The 15,248-nt window shown below is 61.1% G+C and overlaps 1 protein-coding gene across 3 annotated transcripts in view; it reads left to right on the forward strand.

Annotated features, from left to right (window-relative positions):
* The first annotated feature begins 360 nt into the window (after window positions 1-360).
* Window positions 361-15,248, forward strand: part of LIPE (lipase E, hormone sensitive type) — a 55,738-nt gene continuing 40,850 nt past the window's right edge. For 2 of the 3 annotated variants that reach the window (XM_072131487.1, XM_072131488.1), the window contains exon 1: window positions 361-476. In XM_072131487.1, coding sequence (XP_071987588.1) covers window positions 422-476 — 55 coding nt within the window. In that variant the 5' untranslated portion in view covers window positions 361-421. Of the gene's footprint in view, window positions 477-11,932; window positions 12,033-15,248 lie in introns of those variants that run through there. The other variant, XM_072131489.1, reaches the window with a different exon arrangement.

The following is a 15,248-nucleotide window of genomic DNA, read 5'->3' on the forward strand; positions in this document are numbered from 1 at the left end:
GAGGGATCTGCTGGGAGATATCTTCGTAGGGATCTATTGGGATATTATTGCGACTTTTGTTTCATAAAGTTTCCAATCACTAAAGACCAATCGCCTCATGTATCACTAATGACACACCGCTAAGTTACATCCAACAGGAAACTCCAAAAAAATCACACGGAAAAGCCGCAGGTAATTTGAAAGAGCCCCAATGAGGTGCATGGAAACACACAGCAGCCAATCACAGGGCAGCTCTCTCCCGCTACATGATTGGTGGCTCCGCAATGACCCGCCCCCTCCTGCTTCACAATGTGCGGAGGCTGACAGGAGGCGCTGAGGCCCCGCCCAGGTCCGGTCACGTGAGGACAGGGAGAACTCATGTGACCGGACCTGGGCGGGGCCTCAGCACCTCCTGTCAGTCGTTCGATGTCGTCACTGCAAGATGGCGCCGGCCGGAGAGGAGGAGGAGGGCGGGACCGGGAGGAACGGATATACAGGTGAGGAGAGAACCGTTCCGGTACCGCATCCCCCGCCTGTCTGCACAGCGACCGAGGCCTGGAAGACCCCTCATATAGGGTGACAGCCCCCACAGAGAGACAGAGACCCCTCATATATATAGAGTGACAGCCCCCCACAGAGAGACAGGGACCCCTCATACAGGGTGACAGCCCCCCACAGAGAGACAGGGACCCCTCATACAGGGTGACAGCCCCCCACAGAGAGACAGGGACCCCTCATACAGGGTGACAGCCCCCCACAGAGAGACAGGGACCCCTCATATAGAGTGACAGCCCCCCACAGAGAGACAGGGATCCCTCATATAGGGTGACAGCCCCCACAGAGAGACAGGGACCCCTCATATAGAGTGACAGCCCCCCACAGAGAGACAGGGACCCCTCATATAGAGTGACAGCCCCCCACAGAGAGACAGGGACCCCTCATATAGGGTGACAGCCCCCCACAGAGAGACAGGGACCCCTCATATAGGGTGACAGCCCCCCACAGAGAGACAGGGACCCCTCATATAGGGTGACAGCCCCCCACAGAGAGACAGGGACCCCTCATATAGGGTGACAGCTCCCCACAGAGAGACAGGGACCCCTCATACAGGGTGACAGCCCCCACAGAGAGACAGGTACCCCTCATATAGGGTGACAGCCCCCCACAGAGAAACAGGGACCCCTCATATAGAGTGACAGCCCCCCACAGAGAAACAGGGACCCCTCATATAGAGTGACAGCCCCCCACAGAGAAACAGGGACCCCTCATATAGGGTGACAGCCCCCCACAGAGAGACAGGGACCCCTCATATAGAGTGACAGCCCCCACAGAGAGACAGGGACCCCTCATATAGGGTGTCAGCCCCCCACAGAGAGACAGGGACCCCTCATATAGGGTGTCAGCCCCCACAGAGAGACAGGGACCCCTCATATAGGGTGACAGCCCCCCACAGAGAGACAGGGACCCCTCATATAGGGTGACAGCCCCCCACAGAGAGACAGGGACCCCTCATATAGGGTGACAGCTCCCCACAGAGAGACAGGGACCCCTCATATAGGGTGACAGCCCCCCACAGAGAGACAGGGACCCCTCATATAGGGTGACAGCCCCCCACAGAGAGACAGGGACCCCTCATATAGGGTGACATCCCCCCACAGAGAGACAGGGACCCCTCATACAGGGTGACAGCTCCCCACAGAGAGACAGGGACCCCTCATATAGGGTGACAGCTCCCCACAGAGAGACAGGGACCCCTCATATAGGGTGACAGCCCCCCACAGAGAGACAGGGACCCCTCATATAGGGTGACAGCCCCCCACAGAGAGACAGGGACTCCTCATATAGGGTGACAGCCCCCACAGAGAGACAGGGACCCCTCATATAGGGTGACAGCCCCCCACAGAGAGACAGGGACCCCTCATATAGGGTGACAGCCCCCCACAGAGAGACAGGGACCCCTCTTATAGTGTGACAGCCCCCCACAGAGAGACAGGGACCCCTCATATAGGGTGACAGCCCCCACAGAGAGACAGGGACCCCTCATACAGGGTGACAGCCCCCCACAGAGAGACAGGGACCCCTCATATAGGGTGACAGCCCCCCACAGAGAGACAGGGACCCCTCATATAGGGTGACAGCCCCCCACAGAGAGACAGGGACCCCTCATATAGAGTGACAGCCCCCCACAGAGAGACAGGGACCCCTCATATAGGGTGACAGCCCCCCACAGAGAGACAGGGACCCCTCATATAGGGTGACAGCCCCCCACAGAGAGACAGGGACCCCTCATATAGGGTGACAGCCCCCACAGAGAGACAGGGACCCCTCATACAGGGTGACAGCCCCCCACAGAGAGACAGGGACCCCTCATATAGGGTGACAGCCCCCCACAGAGAGACAGGGACCCCTCATACAGGGTGACAGCCCCCACAGAGAGACAGGGACCCCTCATATAGGGTGACAGCCCCCCACAGAGAGACAGGGACCCCTCATATAGGGTGACAGCCCCCCACAGAGAGACAGGGACCCCTCATTTAGGGTGACAGCCCCCCACAGAGAGACAGGGACCCCTCATATAGGGTGACAGCCCCCACAGAGAGACAGGGACCCCTCATATAGGGTGACAGCCCCCCACAGAGAGACAGGGACCCCTCATATAGAGTGACATCCCCCCACAGAGAGACGGGGACCCCTCATATAGGGTGACAGCCCCCCACAGAGAGACAGGGACCCCTCATATAGGGTGACAGCCCCCCACAGAGAGACAGGGACCCCTCATATAGGATGACAGCCCCCCACAGAGAGACAGGGACCCCTCATATAGGGTGACAGCCCCCCACAGAGAGACAGGGACCCCTCATATAGAGTGACAGCCCCCCACAGAGAGACAGGGACCCCTCATATAGGGTGACAGCCCCCCACAGAGAGACAGGGACCCCTCATATAGGGTGACAGCCCCCCACAGAGAGACAGGGACCCCTCATACAGGGTGACAGCCCCCCACAGAGAGACAGGGATCCCTCATATAGGGTGACATCCCCCCACAGAGAGACAGGGATCCCTCATATAGGGTGACAGCCCCCCACAGAGAGACAGGGACCCCTCATATAGGGTGACAGCCCCCCACAGAGAGACAGGGACCCCTCATATAGGGTGACAGCCCCCCACAGAGAGACAGGGACCCCTCATATAGGGTGACAGCTCCCCACAGAGAGACAGGGACCCCTCATATAGGGTGACAGCCCCCCACAGAGAGACAGGGACCCCTCATATAGGGTGACAGCCCCCACAGAGAGACAGGGACCCCTCATATAGGGTGACAGCCCCCCACAGAGAGACAGGGACCCCTCATACAGGGTGACAGCCCCCCACAGAGAGACGGGGACCCCTCATATAGGGTGACAGCTCCCCACAGAGAGACAGGGACCCCTCATATAGGGTGACAGCCCCCACAGAGAGACGGGGACCCCTCATATAGGGTGACAGCCCCCCACAGAGAGACGGGGACCCCTCATATAGGGTGACAGCCCCCCACAGAGAGACAGGGACCCCTCATACAGGGTGACAGCTCCCCACAGAGAGACAGGGACCCCTCATACAGGGTGACAGCCCCCCACAGAGAAACAGGGACCCCTCATATTGGGTGACAGCCCCCCACAGAGAGACAGGGACCCCTCATATAGGGTGACAGCCCCCACAGAGAGACGGGGACCCCTCATATAGGGTGACAGCCCCCCACAGAGAGACGGGGATCCCTCATATAGGGTGACATCCCCCACAGAGAGACGGGGACCCCTCATATAGGGTGACATCCCCCCACAGAGAGACAGGGATCCCTCATATAGGGTGACATCCCCCCACAGAGAGACAGGGACCCCTCATATAGGGTGACATCCCCCCACAGAGAGACAGGGATCCCTCATATAGGGTGACAGCCCCCCACAGAGAGACAGGGACCCCTCATATAGGGTGACAGCCCCCACAGAGAGACAGGGACCCCTCATACAGGGTGACAGCCCCCCACAGAGAGACAGGGACCCCTCATATAGGGTGACAGCCCCCCACAGAGAGACAGGGACCCCTCATACAGGGTGACAGTCCCCCACAGAGAGACAGGGACCCCTCATACAGGGTGACAGCCCCCCACAGAGAGACAGGGACCCCTCATACAGGGTGACAGCCCCCACAGAGAGACAGGTACCCCTCATATAGGGTGACAGCCCCCCCCCACAGAGAGACAGGGACCCCTCATACAGGGTGACAGCCCCCACAGAGAGACCGGGACCCCTCATATAGGGTGACAGCCCCCCACAGAGAGACAGGGACCCCTCATACAGGGTGACAGCCCCCACAGAGAGACAGGGACCCCTCATACAGGGTGACAGCCCCCCACAGAGAGACAGGGACCCCTCATATAGGGTGACAGCCCCCCACAGAGAGACAGGGACCCCTCATATAGGGTGACAGCCCCCCACAGAGAGACAGGGACCCCTCATATAGGGTGACAGCCCCCACAGAGAGACAGGGACCCCTCATATAGGGTGACAGCCCCCACAGAGAGACAGGGACCCCTCATATAGGGTGACAGCCCCCACAGAGAGACAGGGACCCCTCATATAGGGTGACAGCCCCCCACAGAGAGACAGGGACCCCTCATATAGGGTGACAGCCCCCACAGAGAGACAGGGACCCCTCATATAGGGTGACAGCTCCCCACAGAGAGACAGGGACCCCTCATATAGGGTGACAGCCCCCACAGAGAGACAGGGACCCCTCATATAGGATGACAGCCCCCCACAGAGAGACAGGGACCCCTCATATAGGGTGACAGCCCCCCACAGAGAGACAGGGACCCCTCATATAGGGTGACAGCCCCCACAGAGAGACAGGGACCCCTCATATAGGGTGACAGCCCCCCACAGAGAGACAGGGACCCCTCATATAGGGTGACAGCCCCCCACAGAGAGACAGGGACCCCTCATATAGAGTGACAGCCCCCCACAGAGAGACAGGGACCCCTCATATAGGGTGACAGCCCCCACAGAGAGACAGGGACCCCTCATATAGGGTGACAGCCCCCACAGAGAGACAGGGACCCCTCATATAGGGTGACAGCCCCCACAGAGAGACAGGGACCCCTCATATAGAGTGACAGCCCCCCACAGAGAGACAGGGACCCCTCATATAGGGTGACAGCCTCCCACAGAGAGACAGGGACCCCTCATACAGGGTGACAGCCCCCCACAGAGAGACAGGGACCCCTCATATAGGGTGACAGCCCCCCACAGAGAGACAGGGACCCCTCATACAGGGTGACAGCCCCCCACAGAGAGACAGGGACCCCTCATATAGGGTGACAGCCCCCCACAGAGAGACAGGGACCCCTCATATAGGGTGACAGCCCCCCACAGAGAGACAGGGACCCCTCATATAGGGTGACAGCCCCCCACAGAGAGACAGGGACCCCTCATATAGGATGACAGCCCCCCACAGAGAGACAGGGACCCCTCATATAGGGTGACAGCCCCCCACAGAGAGACAGGGACCCCTCATATAGGGTGACAGCCCCCCACAGAGAGACAGGGACCCCTCATATAGGGTGACAGCCCCCCACAGAGAGACAGGGACCCCTCATATAGGGTGACAGCCCCCACAGAGAGACAGGGACCCCTCATATAGGGTGACAGCCCCCCACAGAGAGACAGGGACCCCTCATATAGGGTGACAGCCCCCCACAGAGAGACAGGGACCCCTCATATAGGGTGACAGCCCCCCACAGAGAGACAGGGACCCCTCATATAGGGTGACAGCCCCCCACAGAGAGACAGGGACCCCTCATATAGGGTGACAGCCCCCCACAGAGAGACAGGGACCCCTCATATAGGATGACAGCCCCCCACAGAGAGACAGGGACCCCTCATATAGGGTGACAGCCCCCCACACAGAGACAGGGACCCCTCATATAGGGTGACAGCCCCCCACAGAGAGACAGGGACCCCTCATATAGGGTGACGGCCCCCCACAGAGAGACAGGGACCCCTCATATAGGGTGACGGCCCCCCACAGAGAGACAGGGACCCCTCATATAGGGTGACAGCCCCCACAGAGAGACAGGGACCCCTCATATGGACAGGCAGGTTTCTATGGGGCTGCACCTGCCCCCTCTTCCCCTGCGCTGCCCCCTGGTGGTTCTCTTCTCTATAACACACGGGGCAGATCTGTTCTAGTGTCTGCGCCAGTTTTCTGGTACTTTGTGCTGATTGAGCGTCTCTGTGTCTGCGCCAATTCTGTGTCTGACAAAACAATGTGCACATAAAGGGGCGGTTACTGCCCGACCGTGTGCCCCATGTATTACTGACCGTGCGCCCCATGTGTAACTGACCGTGCGCCCCATGTGTAACTGACCGTGCGCCCCATGTATTACTGACCGTGCGCCCCATGTGTAACTGACCGTGCGCCCCATGTGTAACTGACCGTGCGCCCCATGTGTAACTGACCGTGCGCCCCATGTGTAACTGACCGTGCGCCCCATGTGTAACTGACCGTGCGCCCCATGTGTAACTGACCGTGCGCCCCATGTGTAACTGACCGTGCGCCCCATGTGTAACTGACCGTGCGCCCCATGTGTAACTGACCGTGCGCCCCATGTGTAACTGACCGCGCGCCCCATGTGTAACTGACCGCGCGCCCCATGTATTACTGACCGCGCGCCCCATGTGTAACTGACCGTGCGCCCCATGTGTAACTGACCGTGCGCCCCATGTATTACTGACCGTGCGCCCCATGTGTAACTGACCGTGCGCCCCATGTGTAACTGACCGTGCGCCCCATGTGTAACTGACCGTGCGCCCCATGTGTAACTGACCGTACGCCCCATGTGTAACTGACCGTGCGCCACATGTGTAACTGACCGTACGCCCCATGTATTACTGACCGTGCGCCCCATGTATTACTGACCGTGCGCCCCATGTGTAACTGACCGTGCGCCCCATGTGTAACTGACCGTGCGCCCCATGTGTAACTGACCGTGCGCCCCATGTGTAACTGACCGTGCGCCCCATGTGTAACTGACCGTGCGCCCCATGTGTAACTGACCGTGCGCCCCATGTGTAACTGACCGTGCGCCCCATGTATTACTGACCGTGCGCCCCATGTATTACTGACCGTGCGCCCCATGTATTACTGACCGTGCGCCCCATGTATTACTGACCGTGCGCCCCATGTGTAACTGACCGTGCGCCACATGTGTAACTGACCGTGCGCCCCATGTGTTACGGGCCGTGCGCGCCCCATGTGTTACGGGCCGTGCGCGCCCCATGTGTTACGGGCCGTGCGCGCCCCATGTGTTACGGGCCGTGCGCGCCCCATGTGTTACGGGCCGTGCGCGCCCCATGTGTTACGGGCCGTGCGCGCCCCATGTGTTACGGGCCGTGCGCGCCCCATGTGTTACGGGCCGTGCGCGCCCCATGTGTTACGGGCCGTGCGCGCCCCATGTGTTACGGGCCGTGCGCGCCCCATGTGTTACGAGCACCCCCACAGAGAGACAGGGACCCCTCATATAGGGTGACAGCCCCCCACAGAGAGACAGGGACCCCTCATATAGGGTGACAGCCCCCCACAGAGAGACAGGGACCCCTCATATAGAGTGACAGCCCCCCACAGAGAGACAGGGACCCCTCATATAGGGTGACAGCCCCCACAGAGAGACAGGGACCCCTCATATAGGGTGACAGCTCCCCACAGAGAGACAGGGACCCCTCATATAGGGTGACAGCCCCCACAGAGAGACAGGGACCCATCATATAGGATGACAGCCCCCCACAGAGAGACAGGGACCCCTCATATAGGGTGACAGCCCCCCACAGAGAGACAGGGACCCCTCATATAGGGTGACAGCCCCCCACAGAGAGACAGGGACCCCTCATATAGGGTGACAGCCCCCCACAGAGAGACAGGGACCCCTCATATAGGGTGACAGCCCCCACAGAGAGACAGGGACCCCTCATATAGGGTGACAGCCCCCCACAGAGAGACAGGGACCCCTCATATAGGGTGACAGCCCCCCACAGAGAGACAGGGACCCCTCATATAGGGTGACGGCCCCCCACAGAGAGACAGGGACCCCTCATATAGGGTGACAGCCCCCACAGAGAGACAGGGACCCCTCATATGGACAGGCAAGATTCTATGGGGCTGCACCTGCCCCCTCTTCCCCTGCTCTACCCCCTGGTGGTTCTCTTCTCTATAACACACGGGGCAGATCTGTTCTAGTGTCTGCGCCAGTTTTCTGGTACTTTGTGCTGATTGAGCGTCTCTGTGTCTGCGCCAATTCTGTGTCTGACAAAACAATGTGCACATAAAGGGGCGGTTACTGCCCGACCGTGTGCCCCATGTATTACTGACCGTGCGCCCCATGTATTACTGACCGTGCGCCCCATGTGTAACTGACCGTGCGCCCCATGTGTAACTGACCGTGCGCCCCATGTGTAACTGACCGTGCGCCCCATGTGTAACTGACCGTGCGCCCCATGTGTAACTGACCGTGCGCCCCATGTGTAACTGACCGTGCGCCCCATGTGTAACTGACCGTGCGCCCCATGTGTAACTGACCGTGCGCCCCATGTATTACTGACCGTGCGCCCCATGTATTACTGACCGTGCGCCCCATGTGTAACTGACCGTGCGCCCCATGTGTAACTGACCGTGCGCCCCATGTGTAACTGACCGTGCGCCCCATGTGTAACTGACCGTGCGCCCCATGTGTAACTGACCGTGCGCCCCATGTATTACTGACCGTGCGCCCCATGTGTAACTGACCGTGCGCCCCATGTGTAACTGACCGTGCGCGCCCCATGTGTTACGGGCCGTGCGCGCCCCATGTGTTACGGGCCGTGCGCGCCCCATGTGTTACGGGCCGTGCGCGCCCCATGTGTTACGGGCCGTGCGCGCCCCATGTGTTACGGGCCGTGCGCGCCCCATGTGTTACGGGCCGTGCGCGCCCCATGTGTTACGGGCCGTGCGCGCCCCATGTGTTACGGGCCGTGCGCGCCCCATGTGTTACGGGCCGTGCGCGCCCCATGTGTTACGGGCCGTGCGCGCCCCATGTGTTACGGGCCGTGCGCGCCCCATGTGTTACGGGCCGTGCGCGCCCCATGTGTTACGGGCCGTGCGCGCCCCATGTGTTACGGGCCGTGCGCGCCCCATGTGTTACGGGCCGTGCGCGCCCCATGTGTTACGGGCCGTGCGCGCCCCGATACCTGTGTGCAGGTATGTGATGCCGGCAGGTGTGTGCTCCGCCCCCGGGTACCTGTGTGGAGCAATGTGGTGCCGGCAGGCGTGTGCTCCGCCCCCGGATACCTGTGTGCAGGTGTGTGCTCCGCCCCCGGATACCTGTGTGGAGCAATGAGGTGCCGGCAGGTGTGTGCTCCGCCCCCGGATACCTGTGTGGAGCAATGAGGTGCCGGCAGGTGTGTGCTCCGCCCCCGGATACCTGTGTGCAGGTATGTGGTGCCGGCAGGTGTGTGCTCCGCCCCCGGATACCTGTGTGCAGGTATGTGGTGCCGGCAGGTGTGTGCTCCGCCCCCGGATACCTGTGTGCAGGTATGTGGTGCCGGCAGGTGTGTGCTCCGCCCCCGGATACCTGTGTGCAGGTATGTGGTGCCGGCAGGTGTGTGCTCCGCCCCCGGATACCTGTGTGCAGGTATGTGGTGCCGGCAGGTGTGTGCTCCGCCCCCGGATACCTGTGTGCAGGTATGTGGTGCCGGCAGGTGTGTGCTCCGCCCCCGGATACCTGTGTGCAGGTATGTGGTGCCGGCAGGTGTGTGCTCCGCCCCCGGATACCTGTGTGGAGGTATGTGGTGCCGGCAGGTGTGTGCTCCGCCCCCGGATACCTGTGTGGAGCAATGAGGTGCCGGCAGGTGTGTGCTCGGCCCCCGGATACCTGTGTGCAGGTATGTGGTGCCGGCAGGTGTGTGCTCGGCCCCCGGATACCTGTGTGCAGGTATGTGGTGCCGGCAGGTGTGTGCTCCGCCCCCGGATACCTGTGTGCAGGTATGTGGTGCCGGCAGGTGTGTGCTCCGCCCCCGGATACCTGTGTGGAGCAATGAGGTGCCGGCAGGTGTGTGCTCCGCCCCCGGATACCTGTGTGGAGCAATGAGGTGCCGGCAGGTGTGTGCTCGGCCCCCGGATACCTGTGTGCAGGTGTGTGCTCGGCCCCCGGATACCTGTGTGGAGCAATGAGGTTCCGGCAGGTGTGTGCTCCGCCCCCGGATACCTGTGTGCAGGTATGTGGTGCCGGCAGGTGTGTGCTCCGCCCCCGGATACCTGTGTGGAGCAATGAGGTGCCGGCAGGCGTGTGCTCCGCCCCCGGATACCTGTGTGCAGGTGTGTGCTCCGCCCCCGGATACCTGTGTGGAGCAATGAGGTGCCGGCAGGTGTGTGCTCCGCCCCCGGATACCTGTGTGCAGGTATGTGGTGCCGGCAGGTGTGTGCTCCGCCCCCGGATACCTGTGTGCAGGTATGTGGTGCCGGCAGGTGTGTGCTCCGCCCCCGGATACCTGTGTGCAGGTATGTGGTGCCGGGAGGTGTGTGCTCCGCCCCCGGATACCTGTGTGCAGGTATGTGGTGCCGGCAGGTGTGTGCTCCGCCCCCGGATACCTGTGTGCAGGTATGTGGTGCCGGCAGGTGTGTGCTCCGCCCCCGGATACCTGTGTGCAGGTATGTGGTGCCGGCAGGTGTTTGCTCCGCCCCCGGATACCTGTGTGCAGGTATGTGGTGCCGGCAGGTGTGTGCTCCGCCCCCGGATACCTGTGTGCAGGTATGTGGTGCCGGCAGGTGTGTGCTCCGCCCCCGGATACCTGTGTGGAGGTATGTGGTGCCGGCAGGTGTGTGCTCCGCCCCCGGATACCTGTGTGGAGCAATGAGGTGCCGGCAGGTGTGTGCTCGGCCCCCGGATACCTGTGTGCAGGTATGTGGTGCCGGCAGGTGTGTGCTCCGCCCCCGGATACCTGTGTGCAGGTATGTGGTTCCGGCAGGTGTGTGCTCCGCCCCCGGATACCTGTGTGGAGGTATGTGGTGCCGGCAGGTGTGTGCTCCGCCCCCGGATACCTGTGTGGAGCAATGAGGTGCCGGCAGGTGTGTGCTCGGCCCCCGGATACCTGTGTGCAGGTGTGTGCTCGGCCCCCGGATACCTGTGTGGAGCAATGAGGTGGCGGCAGGTGTGTGCTCCGCCCCCGGATACCTGTGTGCAGGTATGTGGTGCCGGCAGGTGTGTGCTCCGCCCCCGGATACCTGTGTGGAGCAATGAGGTGCCGGCAGGCGTGTGCTCCGCCCCCGGATACCTGTGTGGAGGTATGTGGTGCCGGCAGGCGTGTGCTTCGCCTCCGGATACCGGTGTGCAGGTATGTGGTGCCGGCAGGCGTGTGCTCCGCCCCCGGACACCTGTGTGCAGGTATGTGGTGCCGGCAGGCGTGTGCTCCGCCCCCGGGTACCTGTGTGGAGGTATGTGGTGCCGGCAGGTGTGTGCTCCGCCCCCGGATACCTGTGTGGAGCAATGAGGTGCCGGCAGGTGTGTGCTCGGCCCCCGGATACCTGTGTGCAGGTATGTGGTGCCGGCAGGTGTGTGCTCCGCCCCCGGATACCTGTGTGCAGGTATGTGGTGCCGGCAGGTGTGTGCTCCGCCCCCGGATACCTGTGTGGAGGTATGTGGTGCCGGCAGGTGTGTGCTCCGCCCCCGGATACCTGTGTGGAGCAATGAGGTGCCGGCAGGTGTGTGCTCGGCCCCCGGATACCTGTGTGCAGGTGTGCGCTCGGCCCCCGGATACCTGTGTGCAGGTGTGTGCTCCGCCCCCGGATACCTGTGTGCAGGTATGTGGTGCCGGCAGGTGTGTGCTCCGCCCCCGGATACCTGTGTGCAGGTATGTGGTGCCGGCAGTTGTGTGCTCCACCCCTTGGATACCTGTGTGCAGGTGAGTGTCATCAGTTGGCAGCTGTGAGATGTAAACACCTGAGGACGTAGCAGCGCAGTGTCGGCACCATGGGCACAGTCGCCATACGTAAGTGCATGGGGGGTTCCCTGCCGCTGGCACCACAGGGGGAATATCATGTGGGGGGAGCAGTCATGTGACGTGTGTGGATGTTGGGGGGAGCAGTCATGTGACGTGTGTGGATGTTGGGGGGAGCAGTCATGTGACGTGTGTGGATGTTGGGGGGAGCAGTCATGTGACGTGTGTGGATGTTGGGGGGAGCAGTCATGTGACGTGTGTGGATGTTGGGGGTGCTGCTTATTTCGGAAGGTTGGTCTGTTCCTGGCCTCGGGGTAGGGGATTGTTGTGTCACACAGAGGTATAATAAGCCCCTCGGGGTCTATATAAGGGGTTCTCCTCCTCCTCTGGTGTCCTGTATATACCGCACAGTATTGTCAGTGTTATGTACATGAGGAACGTGCCGCAGCAAGTCTCGTAATACCGCAGCTATGTGCACGTCACCGCAGGAATGAGATGTCTGTGCCAGATAATAACAATAATAATAATACCGCCATCCTGGGTGCATGTGATGATAATACCGCCATCCTGGGTGTATGTGATGGTGATAATACCGCCATCCTGGGTGTATGTGATAATACCGCCATCCTGGGTGCATGTGATAATACCGCCATCCTGGGTGCATGTGATAATACCGCCATCCTGGGTGTATGTGATAATACCGCCATCCTGGGTGTATGTGATAATACCGCCATCCTGGGTGCATGTGATAATGCCGCCATCCTGGGTGCATGTGATAATGCCGCCATCCTGGGTGTATGTGATAATACCGCCATCCTGGGTGCATGTGATAATGCCGCCATCCTGGGTGCATGTGATAATGCCGCCATCCTGGGCGGGTGCGATGGTGATAATGCCGCCATCCTGGGCGGGTGCGATGGTGATAATGCCGCCATCCTGGGTGGGTGCGATGGTGATAATGCCGCCATCCTGGGCGGGTGCGATGGTGATAATGCCGCCATCCTGGGCGGGTGCGATGGTGATAATGCCGCCATCCTGGGCGGGTGCGATGGTGATAATGCCGCCATCCTGGGCGGGTGCGATGGTGATAATGCCGCCATCCTGGGCGGGTGCGATGGTGATAATGCCGCCATCCTGGGCGGGTGCGATGGTGATAATGCCGCCATCCTGGGCGGGTGCGATGGTGATAATGCCGCCATCCTGGGCGGGTGCGATGGTGATAATGCCGCCATCCTGGGCGGGTGCGATGGTGATAATGCCGCCATCCTGGGCGGGTGCGATGGTGATAATGCCGCCATCCTGGGCGGGTGCGATGGTGATAATGCCGCCATCCTGGGCGGGTGCGATGGTGATAATGCCGCCATCCTGGGCGGGTGCGATGGTGATAATGCCGCCATCCTGGGCGGGTGCGATGGTGATAATGCCGCCATCCTGGGCGGGTGCGATGGTGATAATGCCGCCATCCTGGGCGGGTGCGATGGTGATAATGCCGCCATCCTGGGCGGGTGCGATGGTGATAATGCCGCCATCCTGGGCGGGTGCGATGGTGATAGTGCCGCCATCCTGGGCGGGTGCGATGGTGATGGTGCCGCCATCCTGGGCGGGTGCGATGGTGATGGTGCCGCCATCCTGGGCGGGTGCGATGGTGATGGTGCCGCCATCCTGGGCGGGTGCGATGGTGATGGTGCCGCCATCCTGGGCGGGTGCGATGGTGATGGTGCCGCCATCCTGGGCGGGTGCGATGGTGATGGTGCCATCCTGGGCGGGTGCGATGATGCCGCCATCCTGGGCGGGTGCGATGATGCCGCCATCCTGGGCGGGTGCGATGATGCCGCCATCCTGGGCGGGTGCGATGATGCCGCCATCCTGGGCGGGTGCGATGATGCCGCCATCCTGGGCGGGTGCGATGATGCCGCCATCCTGGGCGGGTGCGATGATGATGCTGGAGTCAGCGGGACAGGGACGGGGTGTCAGGTGTCGGAGGGCTGGTGTAGTGTGACGCGCCATCACCTGATCTGTGATCTTCAGTTCCAGATCTATAGAATATTCATGTGAGGAGAAGACGACAGACATGGAGGACGGTAATAGATGTGCAGGGTTTATACAGGGTGGGGGCTCTGGGGGTGTATATAGGCGCAGTGTTGGGTAGATGTGAGTGGTCTGGGGGTGTATATAGGGGCTGGCACAGTGTACGGTAGATGTGAGGGATCTTGGGGTGTATATAGGGGGCTGGCACAGTGTACGGTAGATGTGAGGGATCTTGGGGTGTATATAGGGGGCTGGCGCAGTGTACGGTAGATGTGAGGGGTCTGGGAGTGTATATAGGGGGCCTGGAGCAGTGTACGGTAGATGTCAGGTGTCTGGGGGTGTATATAGTGGGGGCAAAGAGTGAGATGTACGGAGGAGGAGCGAGCGGAAGGTAAAGAGTGAGATGGAGGGAGGAGGAGCAAGGGGAAGGTAAAGAGTGAGATGGACGGTGAAGGAGCGAGGGGAAGGTAAAGAGTGAGATGGACGGTCGAGGAGCAACGAGGGGAAGGTAAAAAGAGAGATGGAGGGAGGAGCAGCGAGGGGAAGGTAAAGAGTGAGATGGACGGAGGAGCAGCGAGGGGAAGGTAAAGAGTGAGATGGACGGAGGAGCAGCGAGGGGAAGGTAAAGAGTGAGATGGACGGAGGAGCAGCGAGGGGAAGGTAAAGAGTGAGATGGACGGAGGAGCAGCGAGGGGAAGGTAAAGAGTGAGATGGACGGAGGAGCAGCGAGGGGAAGGTAAAGAATATGATGGACGGAGGAGGAGCGAGGGGAAGGTAAAGAGTGAGATGGACGGAGGAGCAGCGAGGGGAAGGTAAAGAGTGAGATGGACGGAGGAGCAGCGAGGGGAAGGTAAAGAGTGAGATGGACGGAGGAGCAGCGAGGGGAAGGTAAAGAGTGAGATGGACGGTGAAGGAGCGAGGGTAGGGTAAAGAGAGAGATGGACGGAGGAGCAGCGGGGGGAAGGTAAAGAGTGAGATGGACGGAGGAGGAGCGAGGGGAAGGTAAAGAGTGAGATGGACGGTGGAGGAGCGAGGGGAAGGTAAAGAGTGAGATGGAGGGAGGAGGAGCGAGGGGAAGGTAAAGAGTGAGATGGACGGTGGAGGAGCTAGGGGAAGTAAATGAGGAGATGGAGGGAGGAGGAGCGAGGGGAAGGTAAAGAGTGAGATGGAGGGAGGAGGAGCGAGGGGAAGGTAAAGAGTGAGATGGAGGGAGGAGGAGCGAGGGGAAGGTAAAGAGTG

This window comes from Engystomops pustulosus, unplaced genomic scaffold (assembly GCF_040894005.1).
Source record: "Engystomops pustulosus unplaced genomic scaffold, aEngPut4.maternal MAT_SCAFFOLD_26, whole genome shotgun sequence".
Taxonomy (NCBI): domain Eukaryota; kingdom Metazoa; phylum Chordata; class Amphibia; order Anura; family Leptodactylidae; genus Engystomops; species Engystomops pustulosus.